The sequence below is a fragment of the Phocoena sinus genome, chromosome 11 (genome assembly GCF_008692025.1).
Source record: "Phocoena sinus isolate mPhoSin1 chromosome 11, mPhoSin1.pri, whole genome shotgun sequence".
Taxonomy (NCBI): Eukaryota; Metazoa; Chordata; class Mammalia; order Artiodactyla; family Phocoenidae; genus Phocoena; species Phocoena sinus.
In genome coordinates this window covers 84,407,452-84,423,002 of record NC_045773.1, presented here as the reverse complement: position 1 = coordinate 84,423,002, position 15,551 = coordinate 84,407,452, and the positions used below count along the sequence as shown (strand labels likewise).

At 37.9% G+C, this 15,551-nt stretch overlaps 1 protein-coding gene across 4 annotated transcripts in view; it reads right to left on the bottom strand.

Annotated features, from left to right (window-relative positions):
* Positions 1-15,551, bottom strand: part of GPLD1 (glycosylphosphatidylinositol specific phospholipase D1) — an 85,741-nt gene that overhangs the window by 24,795 nt on the left and 45,395 nt on the right. For all 4 annotated transcript variants that reach the window (XM_032647454.1, XM_032647455.1, XM_032647452.1 and 1 more), the window contains 8 exons: positions 12,765-12,843; positions 9,217-9,314; positions 8,608-8,718; positions 7,775-7,823; positions 7,078-7,132; positions 1,707-1,814; positions 1,456-1,483; positions 1,213-1,352 (listed from right to left, as the gene is read on the bottom strand). In XM_032647454.1, coding sequence (XP_032503345.1) covers positions 1,213-1,352; positions 1,456-1,483; positions 1,707-1,814; positions 7,078-7,132; positions 7,775-7,823; positions 8,608-8,718; positions 9,217-9,314; positions 12,765-12,843 — 668 coding nt within the window. The remainder of the gene's footprint in view (positions 1-1,212; positions 1,353-1,455; positions 1,484-1,706; positions 1,815-7,077; positions 7,133-7,774; positions 7,824-8,607; positions 8,719-9,216; positions 9,315-12,764; positions 12,844-15,551) is intronic.

The window sequence follows — 15,551 nt, the reverse complement described above, 5'->3', positions numbered from 1 at the left end:
CGAACCCGCGTCCCCCGCATCGGCAGGTGGACTCCCAACCACTGCGCCACCAGGGAAGCCCACTAGCAGATGTTTTAAGGGCAAAGGATGATCATGCAGTGTACACTGTTCTGGAGCTGCGCTCATACAGGCCCCTGAACTTATAAAGCCCAACCCTCCTGTGATCCTCACCCAGAATAGCCACCCCAGTGCAGCTCCTGCCACTGAACCCTCTTTCTCCCTGCCCGCTGCCGCTTCAGCTTCCCACCCTGCCCTTTCCCTGCAGCAGGTGCTGCCTCCAGGGGTCCCTATCCAGACCCATCCCTACCCTGCTCAGTTCAACAGCGTGGGAGGGAGGGGCTGCATCTTCAGCGGTATGGTCGGACATGGGTTCTGAGAGAACCTTGGCTCCCTCAGGCCATGAACAGATTCTGTGAGAGCCGAAATGTCTACTACAGCTGGATCTGGGGACAAGACCAGTCTACCCTCTTCTACACGCCATCTGAGTCTCTGATGGACGCTCCTCCTAGGTGTGCTGGGGAGGAACAGAAAAGGAGCTGGAGGTTGAGCAACTGTCCCATCTGGGCTAGATGTCAAATTCCAACAGAAGGCTGAGCTTTATGAATGCATTCATTTCCAATTTCATTTTGGAGTGCGGGGGTTAGGTGAAGTAACCTTTTAAACCCTAGAGCCCTGAGAGTTCGATCGGGTGGAGAGGAGGATGGCCACATCCACTGCTGGAGCTTGGGGAGGCGGACACCCCAGCCCACAGCATGGGGTCTCCCAAAAGAAACAGATGCAGTCCAGCTGTGGAAGCAGATTCCTTCCCACCTGAGCCATTTCTCCCAGACCACAAACCTTGCAATATCTACCTCTTCATCCCTAAGACAGGAGAGACATCAGCAAACTTAAACAGATGGGAGCTAGTTGGAGTTTTGAGAAAACAGTTTCCATTCTTTTCCTTTTTTTTTTTTTTTTTTTTGGCTACGCCACGTGGCATGCAGAACTTCCCCAACCAGGGATTGAACCCATGCTCCCTGCAGTGGAAGCACAGAGTGTTAACCACTGGATCACCAGGGAAGTCCCATTCTTTTCCTTCTTGATTAGGAGAGGATAGCACTTCATGAGACTTTCTTGTTCTTCATTTGATCAATTGAAAAACCTGAGAGTTATGTTGGGGACAGGGTAGCAAAGCAGGGAGTGATTGGAAGGAGAAATAGAGTAAGAATTCACCTGGTCCCATTCTTTAACATGAAACTTGTTAGATGGTAAATATTAGTGGACCAAAATGCCATATCATCCAGTCCTCCTAGGAAGTATTCTTGAAATTGTTCCACCAAAAATGGGGACTTTCTAGAATAAGTGGGATAAAGCTATGGCACAGAGAAAGAAAAATAAGTCAATAAATAAATGAATCAAGTGCTTCTCATGGTATCTTTATAACACTTTAAGATTTTGAAGAATAAATGCCTTTACCTTGGAAACAGCTAACGTCTCACCATACCTGCAACATAAGCAATAATTTTGACTGTGAGCTGTGGTTTCCACAAAGAAATGAGGCAAATTAATGAAGATAAGACTCCAGCAACATGTATCCACTATCAAGCAACTGCCTTTGAACAAGCAAAATCCATAAATCCAATATCCATTCTCAGAAAACTTAAACATTGGAAAGTTAAGGAAGTCACAATAAAATCGACTGCAAACATTCCTCTAGTTACACTTACATTTCCAAGAACTGAAGGTATGAACAGTCAACAATGGCATTTTTGGTGATGACTGCTCGGCCATAGAGTTTCTTATAAATTTCCAGGAGATCTTCAACAGGCACATACCTGAGAAGAGCATTAGAATAAGAGTTGTTTTGATTCTGAAGTTGAAGATAATAACAGCAGCAGTAGCAGCTACCAGTTATTCCAGGATTATTATGTGCCAGACACCATGCAAAGGGCTTTACATTCATTATTTATTTAATCCTACCAACAACCCCAAGTGGTTAGTGCTATCATAGTCCTACTTCACATACAGGAAACTAAGGCACAGAAAAGTTCAATAATTTGCTCAATGCTGCAGAGCAAACAGGTACCCTAATCAAATATTTATACAAAGATAAGTAACTATAAAATATAAAAAGAATGTTTAGTTTTGTGAATTCAGAGTTCAAGGAGCAATATAAAGTATTTTTATTCTCTTGAGTTGAATTACTCTCAAGAATCATTGTTTTAAAAACACCAAAAATGGCTCCTTACCCCAACATCCTACTTTCAGAGTACATAGTGGAAGGTAGTAAAAGAGAATTCTAAGTCAATCTTTTGGTTCACAGATATTAGTTATTTCAGTTGGAAGAAGAGCAGCATTTTAAAAATTAGATTTATACTGTTATCTTTTATATTTTAAAAAAACCTTAGAATATACCAGACAGAAATCACAACCAATAAAACCTGATTTTAGTGTATTTATAAGAAGGAATCTATTGAGATTTCCATTTTTTACTTCACAAGCGCACCAGAATGGTCCTCCCCATAAACATAGCTTAAAAGGCTAGACAAAATAACAAAAATATTTGCTTAGATGCATCACCAAGCTAAAAAGAAAGTGAAATTTTTCCAAAAGCCAAAAATAAATTGAAACTGGAAACTTTGGGAAGTAAGCATGTGGGAAGCCAGCTTTTGCCCTGGAGACATCTGCTAAACCTGGGAACCTAGGAGTTTTTTGTTTTGTTTTGTTTGTTTGATGGCTGTGTGGTATGCAGGAGACAGGAGATAAAGTATAGGAACCACCAAATACCAAAAGTGGGCCATCTCAGAGGAAACTCCTCATTAAAGGCTATACCTTCTGCACGAATATTAGCTAGAAATAAACTCAACATACCAACAAGGACAGCAAAGAAACCTGCCTGTCTTCATCTTGGCAAAGGATAGAGAGGGGGAAAATATCTCCCCTGAGAACCGATAACAACTACCCAGCCCCACAAATGTTTTGTCTTTCATTCATGCCAGCTGTGTGGTCAGAAGAACTTCAAGGGTTGAAAGTAACTTAATGTGGTCCCAGGTGGTGCCTTGAGGTAGCATGCAGAAAGCAAGACAAACCTTCTCTGGAGAAATGCAACTCTAATGCAAGCCTTGAGTAATTCAAGCACCAGTGAATATAAGCAAAAGAAGACAAGATCCCCGATGACGCACAATTTGAAATGGACATCTAATCCAGTGCAGATGACCTTGTGTGGAGCGTTAGAGGGAAACCTCATGTCACTGCTACCACCACCTCTTCCTGGGACATCCAAAGGCCAGTTGGCCTCATCTGATCTGGGAGTGACCTGTTGGTTCTGGGCCTCCCTTAGCTCTAAGGTAGATGGACCAGGGATGGGAATGGGCAACTTGCCAAGCCCCCAGCTCTACTTCCTCTTTGTTCTGTAAGCACTCCTCCCAACTCTCAGCTCTCCATGCTCAGGGGCTGAGGCTGGGACTGAGGGATAGAGTTATGTCACCTGACTGCTTAGTAAACATATGAAGAAAAAATAAACAACAAAAAGTAATTACAGTAATATCTGGTAAAGCGGACTTGAAGGCAATAAGCATTGTGAGATATAAAGAGTCACCAGATAAAAAGTTCAGTTCACTAGAAAAATATAAGACTTTAAAACTCAAATATACTTAACAACGTATCTTCAAACACATGTATGGCAAACTAACTACAAGGAGAAACTGAAAAATTCAACCACCACAGGGGGAGATTTTTAAACAAATTTCTCAGTAATTGTTAGACCAACCAGATAAAAATAGTAAGACTATCTTAATTATAGCTTACAAATCTTCTGATTTGAGCAGTACATTTAATAAGCTTGAGCTAATAAGTATATATATAACATTAAATCAAAAATTGGAGAATTAACATTCTTTTCAAGTACAGATGGAAAACTGATAAAAATTGATCATATGCTAGACCTTAAAATCAAGACTCAAATTTCACAGGAACCGAAGGAAAATAGAAGGAAGAAAATAAATATGAGAAAAAATAATGAAAGAGAAAAAGAACATATAGTAAAGAGGATCAACAAAGCCAAAAGTTTATTTTTTTAATAATAAAACTAAAAATATTAGACATGATTAATTGTTTAAAAATATAAGAGAAGGCAGGATAAAAAACATTATGGATAACAAAGGAATATAGGTACAAATAAAACAAGAAAAAAGCGTAAGACATTATGAACTACCTTATGCCAAAATGTTCAAACACTTAGACAAAATGGAAAAGTCCTAGAAAAATATAAAACTCTTTAAGAAGAAACTGAAAAACTGTACAGTCCTAAAACCGTTTTAAAAGTTTTTTAAGAGTCCTTACTTTTGAAAACATCAGGCCTAGAATGCTTTACAGACAAGTTCTACCAAACATTCAAGAAATCAGAGTTATAATCTTACACAGACTTCCAGAAAATAGCAAAGGAAGGCATACTCCCCACCTGATTTCATGAAGCCAGGATGACTTTAATACCAAAACCAAGCACAGACAGAAGGAAAATTACAGTACAAACTAACTCATAAAAATAGATGCAAAAACCCTAAACATCAAGAAGAGATGAAGCAAATATAAAAAAAGATGATATAGCTTTGCAAAATTGGCTTTGTGCCAGGAGGTAAAGTTGATTTAATACTTGCAAATAGATTAGTATAATTCACTATATTAACAGATTAATAAATAACTATCTCAACAGATGAAGAATAAGAGTTCAATACACAAGAAATTAATTTATAATAAAAACTACTAACAAACTTGAAATAGAAGGAAACTTCCTTAATTTGATAAAGGATACTCCCAAAAATCTACAGCAAACTTGATGAAACATTGAAAGCGTTTTCTTTACAATAAAGAACAAGAAAAGTATGCTCAATATCACCACTTCTATTGTACTGGAAATACTAGCCAATATGATACAGCAAGAAAGAAATTATGGGTATAAAGACTGAAAAGGAAAAGCAAAAGCCACGAAGACCCAACACAGCCAAAAATAAATAAATGAATTTCAAAAAATTGTTACAATTTGTAGATTATGAATTGTGAGTCAATTCAAAAGAATCTCCTGATAATTAGAATAAGATAGCTAAGAAATGTTGCTAGATACAAAATCAAAATTAGAAAGTCACTTACATTTCTATACACCAGCAATCAATTAGAAAATACAATTGTTTCCAAAAGTTACCATTTATGGTGCTGAGTCTAATAAGATGTGTAAGACCTCGATGGAAAAACTTATAAAATTTTAGAGTCATTAAAGACAACTTAAATAAAACATAGCATATTTTTGGATAAGAAGACTCAATATTGCAAAATTGTTAATTCTCTTCCAATTCATCTCTAGAGTCAATAGAATTCTAAACAAAATTCCAACAAGATTTTTCCTGGAACATGGCAACTTGATCCTACCAAGAGCCAAGGCAAGAGAAGGGACAAGGTACATTTGAAGAAAAAGTACAGGTTGGGAAATCAGCCCTAATAGATGTCAAGATGTATTAAAGCTGTTGTAATTTTAAAAATCAGTATTGCTCAGGGAAAGTCAATTAGACCAACAGAACATGATAGAAAGCCCAGAAACTGACCCACATATGTACGGAATTTTAATTTATGTCATAGAAGGCGTTACGGATCAGTGAGGAAGGGCAGACTATTGATAAATGGTTCTGAGACAATCGGTTATCTCTACAGGAAAAAAGTAAAATTTCTGTCACAGAATATACAAAAAATTAACTCCAGGTAAATTAAAGATATAAAGCTAAGAAATGAAACTATAAATGATTTAGAAGGCTACGTAGGAGAATAACCTCATTCCCTCAAGGTAGGGAAGGATTTCTTAAATAAGACATCAAAAGTACAAATTACAAAAGAAAGGATTGATATATTCAACTACATTAAAATTAACAAATTCTGTTTATCAAGATACACCGTAAGTAAAAAGACATGCCACAAACTATAAAAAGATATTTATAACAAATAAATGATAAATGGACAAAGATTAGAAACCAGAATATACAGAGAATACTCAGAAATAAAAAGGACAACCCAACAGAAAAATAGGCTAAAAACCAAACAAAAGGTTTTCACTTAAAATGAAATACAAACAATCGATAAAATACAAAAGAATATTCAACTTCATTAGTAGTCTGGGAAATGCAAATTAAAACTTTAAGGAGATACCATTACACACCAAATAGGTTAGAACAGTTTTAAAGCTGGACAATACCAAGTATTGGAGAACACACAAGAAGCAGAACAAAGCTGACGGGAGTACAAATTGGGAAGACCATTTTGAATGACCGTCTGGGATTATTTACTTAAGTTAAACATGCATAAGCCCTACAGCCCAGCAATTCCACTTCTGGTGCCACTTGCTTGAAAGACATTCCCCTCTGGTGCAAAAATACATGTGCAAAAAAGTACATGGCAACACTGTGTGTAGCAAAAACACTTTACACTACTTACACATCCATCAATATTAGAATGAAGTCATTTTGGTATATCCACTCAATGGAGGACCATAGAGTGGTGAAAATCAAGGAACTACAGCCGAACATATCGATATGATTAAATGTCAGAGAAATAATTTTAAGCAAAAACATTTTTAAGTTTAATTACATTAAATTTAAGCAAAATACATGCTGTGTAATTCTATTTATCTAAAATGAAAACCCATATAATATTTTGCATATGGATATAGCTACATGTAGTAAAACTATAGAGAAAAGCAACTAAATGATTAAGAAAATCTAGGGTAGTGATTACATCTGGTGGGAGAAAAGGTGATGTGATAGAGCGGGAAAGACTTGGAGCTTCTAGATACCAGCAATGCTCTACTTCTTAAGCTAGGTGGCAGCCACACAGTGTGCATCATCTAATTTTTTTATTTATAAAAATACATTATTTTATATGTTTGGCATAATTCTTAAAAGAATCTACTTAGGCTATTCTAATCTTTAGTTTTACTTTTCAAAATTTACGAACGCAGAAGGCTCCTAATTACATTGCAAGTTATATTTCCTAAGGGAAAAAGAGTCAAGCTCCTAACTGCCATTTGGTATCACACATTTAAATGTACATTGCTCTTACCAGTGCCGTGAGAGGTAATTAAAATTAAACTCAAACTGGCTCAACACGTCTCCTCCTATGATATGAGGAAAATATTTGCATCTGGTGAGTTAATGACAACACATAGCATGCTTCTTTGAACACAAATTTGCACAATCCAGATTATTAGTTCTTCACATTGTTATAGGTTTCCATTCATTGTTTTAGGTATAAGCACGTCTTTAAGAAAAAGTGATCTTTTAAAATTTTAGTGAAACACATGAATTAAGAAAGAGTCACCCATATAACCAAAAGGTTTTTTACTTTAAGAAGGGCCATAAGGGTTCTTGTAAATAAACATCACTCACCAATACTTTGTATATTTAAAGGTAATTTACTATAGAAAAAAAAGATGGAGTTTACCAATTTAAAGCTAAAGTATTAGGAGACACTAGGCAATGAATTTAAATCCAATTTAAAAAGCAATGCTTTTCTAAAATAATGATGCAAATTAATGATAAAATGTAACGGATTTTTTTTTTTACCGAAAAAAACATGCAACTTTACAGAAGTACATCTCTATGTGAAATGAGGTGTTACTGTACTCCAAACTGCAATATTAAAATAGAAAGCTAGTGGCAAGAGATTTAAAAAAAATACACATTTAAGGTACAATAGTGACTGCAAGTGAAATATAACTAGCACAAAAGAAAATCTGGTAAATGTAAATAAACAGTACCGAAATCACCAGCCGGATGTGCCTCTGAATAGGAGCCGTGAAAATCAATCTGAGGAAAAAAAGAGACCCATTTGTTATATCTCACAAATTAAAGCCCACAATGAAGTGAGTAGTGAAGAGGTGACGGTCTAACCCAATGATTGTTGAGAATGACTAGTGATGGACTCACTTTTCAAAGAAACATTTAATTTTATTGCTTTATTTGTTAAAAAATGATATTGGCAGCTGAGTTGTATACTTAATACCTTGAGACAGATAAAGCTACTGCAGACATTTGCATCGAACAGGATGCATGGAAAATCTCTACTAAGTGCAAGTTTAAAGTTGGTACAGAACGGTATTAATATCAATGAATGACCGGAGGGGACTTTCAGAAGCTAAGTCACCAGGTAAGATCACAATTTTTAGTGGTGATATGGCATCCTCATATAGAAAAGTAAGAAGGAAAGAAAACAAAAACATGTGAACTTACTTTTAAAAACGGTAGAACGAAGTAGTAGGTATTTATACTTTTGTTAAGAGGTACAGCTTGAATAAAACATACAATTTCTCAAATACTGTTTGTGACTAAAACAGAATATCACATCCATCGCTGTTTTCAGTGCACATTAGTCATTCTGCCCATGTGGATGAATTTACCCGGGAAGCAAGAAGAGTAAGAGGAATGAACAGGAAAGATGGAAATCTAACAAGTACCGCATTGGGCAAAGTCTTGTTTCCATGTGAATCTGAATAACCTAAAGTTTTCCTTTTCCTAAGAGGGTCAGTTTTGGATCTTGGGTATGATAGTATCACTCCCATAAAGCCATTAAAACCTGAAGATATGTACTCACGGCTCCCATTGTCCTAAGGAATCCTTGTTCAATACCCAGGCTATGCCAGCTGACATCTGCCACCATGTGAGAGGTAATTCCAAACAAGAAAGCTACCAATTTCTCTGTGTCCTGCCAAATGAGCAAATTAGAGTTGTGTGTGTGGCGGTGGGGGGGGGGGGTTATTTTATAAAAATCTTATTAAAGGATTAATACAGATGAATTCATTTCCATCGAGACTTAGCAAAAAAATCAGAGACAGGTATATTGTAGTTTCCCAAAAAACACAAAGGACTTTTAAAAATGTTTTCGAGTGCCTTGGAACTGCTTTCAGATTAATTTACTATTAGAACAAAATGACCAAGTGACATAGCCCAAATTTTAAAAACATCATTTATTGCAGATAAAATTGAAGGTATAAATTTCAAAACACAAACACAAACCCATCATTTATTCAGGTATTAACTAGCCATCTACTATGTCCCACATGCTGTGTTCGGCACTGCAGGCACGACGGTGACCAGCCCTCACAGAGTCTGGGGTGGGGTTGCTGGTCACAAATGGGGTTAATGTAGGAGAAAGAGTACTTGGCAGGAACTGAGTATCTTTAGGGTTAGAGGCTGTGCCTACCTTATCCCAGGGAAGGGGGTAGTTCTCCCGGATATAATGAATGCTTGCATTAAGAAATGGAGTCCAGTGAGTACTCTCTGACACTTCATGAAATTGTCCTGACAAAACAAAAGCAACCCTCAGAATTCCTCCTTAAAAAGTTGGACATTCTCAATCAAATCTTCCACCACCACCTGATGTGTTGCTGCGTCCCTTCGCCTTCCCTCCAAGCCTCTTATTTTCCTGAGTCAATGTTCCAAGGAAGCCTCTAGAACAGAAGGGCCAGTCAAAAGAAAAAGGAGCCTTAACTGCTCATAGCATCTGGAAACAGCTGGGCTGCAAGAAAAGCTGGAAGTATTTAAGATCTGTGCCTTAAAGCTAAGGAGATAAGTTATCCTTTTATTTTTTTTTTAGGTTTTGGGGTTTTTTTTCAATCTTCTTTTCCATCACAGTCAGCCTCCCTAACAGCACAAAAGACAAAAGTAGATACTCCAAAGGCTTTCAAGCATTTGAGTTTATAATTTTTTTTTTTTTTTTTTTTTTTTTTCGATACGTGGGCCTCTCACTGTTGTGGCCTCTCCCGTTGCGGAGCACAGGCTCCGGACACGCAGGCTCAGCGGCCATGGCTCACGGGCCCAGCCGCTCCGCGGCATGTGGGATCTTCCCAGACTGGGGCATGAACTCGTGTCCCCTGCATCGGCAGGCGGACTCACAACCACTGCGCCACCAGGGAAGCCCTATAATATTTTTAAATGGGGTGTCCCATATGCCTCTTTATTCTCGCAGGAGAGGTGAAAAAGACAGGAACTGACATCTACTCAAAACCTTCAAGTGCCAGATTCTTCAGGGAGTGTCACATGTCACAGTGGAAATCAAAAGCAAAACTCCACTCAGATCTCTCAGGTCGACTTTTTTATACCGTTGTTAAACTAAAAATAACCTAATCGGGTTTTGTTTAATTGAAGTATAGTTGATTTACAATGTTGTGTTAGTTTCAGGTATACAGCAAAGTAATTCAGTTGTACATATACATCTTTTTCAGATTGTTTTCCATTATAGGTTATATAGTCCCCTGTGCTTGATACAAATGAACTTATTTACAAAACAGAAATAGACCCACAGACATAGAAAACAAACTTATGGTTACAAAAGGAAAAGGGAGGGAGGGGGATAATTTAGGAGTTTGGGATTAACAGATATACACTAATATATATATATATATGTATATATATATGTATATATATATACACTAATACATATAGTGTATATATATATACACTATACACAGATATACACTAATATATATATGTATATATATATGTATCTGTATATATATGTATATATATATGTATGTATATATATATATATAAATAAACAACAAAGACCTACTAACCAGTTTTAAATCACTGGTCTCTCTGAAGATGATTTTCAAAGAAGTTGTAACTAAGCAATCTGATTTTCTCCAACAGTTTTCCTAGAGATAAACTTACCATTCCTATTCTACAGAATACAGCAAAAATCCAGAATTAAGTATACCAGTAGTTCTTTTTTTTTTTTTTTTTTTTTCCAGTAGTTCTTTTGACAAAACTTCATTTAACCAAATTGCTGGATTAACCGAAGCTCCTTGTTCCCTCTGTAAATCATATGGACTGGAAGCAAAAGAAAGCCACATCCCAGGACTGCTGGATGCTGGCAACTAGCAGGCCACTGTGCATAGGCCCAAGCGTCTCGGTCCCCATGGCTCTGTTACAGTTTATGGTAGGTCAGCCATGTCTGTTTCTAACCCTGTTTATTAAGTCAATTGTCCTTGTTACTATGATGATAGAATTTAATTAGGTAAATTGATGAAATATGAGTTCAAAAAGTGGCTTCTTTGGCAACTAACTATCTAAGAAATTTAAGTCCTTTCGAAAGATGCAATAAAAGTGAATCACCAAAGAAGAAAAAACTGTTGAAGTAGATATGTATGAGAGAAAGATAAGGTTTAGAAAAACTGAGAAAATCTAGGAGGACTCTGGGTGAAATTCCATGTAATGGTACATGTTTTATAATTCTAATTGACCTTTTCACTTCAGTCACATACTGGTCCCAATCTTTATAACAGATAAAAGGGTATATCTTATCTACTGATGTATTTTTAAAAAAAAAGAGAAAATGCTGGAGTTTGCATTCCTCTTACACTCTTCTCAGAACCTTTATTATTGTGTTGGGGTTTTTTGGTCTCTAAAAAGGGCATATGTTAAGCAAAAGTATCTCAAATTCAATTGACAAAAAAATCATTTTTACTTCTTTCTTTTTCTGTGTAAGATATCAAGAAGCTGTTAAAAATATCAAGAGACATTAAAGCCTCCTAAATACAGTTTGGGAAATGCTAAATTAGAAGTTATAGGTTATCCTATTATTAGAAAGAACTACAACAAGCAGGCAAAATATAATAATAGGATAGAGAAAGGATAGTGAACAGACTAGGAGGGAAACAGGAAAAAAACGTACAAATAGAGAAACACAAAAGCTGAGTTATCTGGGATCGTAACTAGAGGCGTGAGCAGCTCTAAACATTTCATTGACTTTAAATGTATCACTGTACTGGGAAAAAAATGAGATAACGGCTGATGACCCTAAGACTCCAAAAATGGTTTATGTGGCAACCCAATGTACTGGATGTCTTTCATTGGTCCCCCCAGACTCACTTTCTGTCCTTCTCCCTCCTGCACTGTTCCTCTGAGGTGACCTGCTTCAACTGAATACTTTGTCCTCTGGCTTGAGGTGGGCTGGTTTTGGCCAATGGGGAGAACTGACAGGAGATCAGAGAAAAGGAGGAGAGAGAGGGTGGGGTATTCACTCTCCCAGCTCCCCTTCTGTGGTGTCACAGGGGGCTGGCTGCGTCCCTGACTCAAGGTCTGGCCCCATCAAGCAACCCTCTCCCTGCAGCTGTGTCTGCCCCCTCCCCTGCACTATGCCCTGCAATTTTCTTGTATCCTGTCCACACCTTTGTAAACTGTCCCCTTATAAAACTCCCCTCAGATTATTCAGTTTGAGTACATCTTCTATGCCTCCGGGGGCCCTGACTGAAACAACTCATAAACCCAGTTCACTAATAACACTACCTTGGATTTGCATAAGACTTGACAAAATAACATGCATTAATGGCAACAGCAATTCAGTAAAGCTGCAAAGCAGGCATTAATTATTACTATTAATTAAATAGTAATTAACTAGATATTACTGTGTTATAAATGTGGAAACTGAGACTCAGCATGGAAGTGACTTTTTCAAGGTCACATGCTAACAGACAACATAGAAGGAACAAAAACTCAGGCCTTTTGATTTCTTTCAAAATGTTTTCTCTTACTGCCATGAAGCAGGAAAGCAAGTCAGGGTGCTTAGAATAAAGCTTTCAGAATTTCTATGCTTAAGCAGGTAAGCTTTGGTTAAATGGAAAATGCACCTAAGTCATTGATCAACAATAGTAGAAAATATAATGTGTTATTTTATATTTTTTTGAGTCCTAGCTATTCCTATCACCCAAGGAAAAGTGACATCATTTGGTCTATAAATCTTTCGCTTACCTCTTTCGCAGATTCTGGGGTAAAAGGCGTCAGGAAACACGGTTCCAGCCTGATATGCATCCTGGTGTTCAAGTAACAGCTGGGGAGCAGGAAAATATAGAGATTAGAGGGCAAGTGTCAACAGTCTGGGAAAAGCAGGCCCAGTCAATCTCCAAGTATGGGAAGTTAGAACAATGTGATGGCGGGGCAGGCGGTGATGGAAGGAAGGAGTGCAGGAAGGAAGGCGTAGACAAAGAAATTATAAAAATTCATGTATAATCCAAACAGCACCCTGCCACGTAGAACTTCAAGTTCTTTCCTACCAAAAGCAGACAGGCTGATTAAGTAGTAGCAAAAATCACCTGTTTGAATTTTATCTCCTTCCACTTTTTCTGCCCACCCACTAGAGCAGGATTTCCCCAAGGCTATTTCACTGACCCAGAACTGGTGTGTGGTAAAAATTTTCAATGATCTAGTGACAATCAGTGAAATGAGAAAAATAGACATATGTACATATATATGTGTATATATATATATATATATATATACACACACACACACATGTTTAGAGTTGCTACCTGTGCTTTAGAGTAAGATTATATCCTTTATAAGTTAAAGGTTAAGATTATAAGCTTTTGGAGAGTTAAAAAATATCCTTCCCCCATTAAAATGACGTACAAGTCAGTGGTAGAGGTGTTCTTTTCAGCATTCTTCCTTGGTGGCCTGGCTCACTCCATCCCATTCCGACCCCCTGATGGCTGTGCCCAGATGCACGCCAGAGTCTAGAAAATGAAGAGTACATTTCCCAGCCTCTACCGAGGAGCCCACTTCTCCCTCTTTTGCTCCTTCAGCCAGCAAGGAAGTGCTTGGCCTTTCCGCAGCAAAGGTGGAGGGGGCCCAGGTGATCACAGGCAGAGTGCAGGGCATCTATTTTGCTTGTATGGAGGGTGGCTGAGGTGATGAGACCCCAGAGCCAACAGTCAAGGTGGTGGCTTCTTCCTTTCCAAACCACACAGGAGACAGCTGGACGTGGAGCTAGTGAATGGGACAGTGGCTGTCTGATTGCATGGTGGTCCTGGCAGGCCAGTTCTGCGTGTTTTCCTGGGAATCCATTCTGGACACTCAGCTTAGAGCTCGCTCCTCCATTTCTCACAGTTTATCAGCACTGAATCCCCTAATACATGGTCTTATGCCCCTCTCAGCATACGCTAGCCAGAAGGGTTTCCATGATCTGCAAATGAACTCTGACACCATGGGCAAAGTAGAAGTCTGGCACTCCAACTTCTTAATTTTTCAGTAGAGACTTACTAATAACATAGGCTATGTATGAAAGCAACAAAGAAGTACCTCAAAGAACTTAAAACATAAGGAAATATAGTATCATCTACTTTTTGTTTTTGCTTTTTCAAGCAGTGTCTCATCCCCAGTCTTCTAAAGATAGAATCTCTTCCATACTGATCAGTAAGGCTGACCATAGGGGTACAAGGCCAGCATATCCACTCCCACTACAGTGCTTGGCTCAGAGCTGCACATTTGATGGAAGCTAGTTCAGCTAGAACTTTCCCCAAGACTTCTCAGCTAGAGCTGTGGGGAAGATACCTTCCTCTCATCGGGGATTTTAAACTTAGAGGTTGAGTCCTGGATGGCCAGTGTCTTCCACTAGGAGAGAGAACAACATCTAGACCTCTTGGTCCAGCTCTTTCCCAGGTCTATCAGTTACATGAACCCATAAAGTCTCCTTCTTTTCTAAAGATAGCTGGAGTTGGACTTTTGCCACTTAAAAGTAATAATTAACCTTATTGAATATTTACCTTCCAGCCACTGTTTTTCACTTTATATGCATTAAGACTTGTTGAATCTGCATCTCCCAGTGAGGCTGTGTCATTTAACAGGGAAAAATAATTCTAAAGTAAAATTTTAAAAGTAAAGGTGTCAGAAAAATAGTCAAGAAACTGCTAGGGGGAAAAAAAGTACAGAGGGAGGAGGTATCCTTCAGATATAAAAATGTATTTTTAAGCTACAGAAATTAAAACAGTATGATATCAGAACCAAAAGAGACAGATCAATGAAACAGAAGAGTAAAGAAACAGACTCAAGCATAGATAATAATTTAATGCATGATAGAGATGAATAAAGGACGGAGTAATCAACAATTGTGTTAGCACAATCCCACGGCAATGAGTATTCCATTTTTGCAGGGAATCCATACTTAGCCTAGGTGACGCTGACTTGAAGTTGACATTACCAACAACAGGTCACTGGATCACTATCATGCTTTATGTCAAAATGATACAAGATGAATTAGAGAGTTAAATGTCAAAAATAGAGCCATGAAATTAACAAGACACATCTTAAGTGAATATTTGTTTAATCTCAGAGTGGGAATGATATTTCTAAGGAAAACATACAGGCAGAAACCACAAAAGATGACGCACTTAACTACACAAAAATTTAAATGTTTCTGCATGGTTAAAAGCATCAGAAACAAATTTAAGAGAAAAATAAATAACCACAAGAATCACTTGACACATGACAGGCTACTGTCTTTAATAAATAAGCCATTTTCCACATCAAGATTAGTATCGTAATAGAAAAATGAGCAAAATACACAGGGAAGGGCTTCCCTGGTGGCGCAGTGGTTAAGAATCCTCCTGCCAATGCAGGCGACATGGGTTTGAGCCCTGGTCCTGGAAGATCCCACATGCTGTGGAGCAAACTAAGCCCATGTACCACAACTACTGAAGCCCACGTGCCTAGAGCCCATACTCCGAAACAAAGAGAAGCCACCGCAGTGAGAAGCCCGCGCAC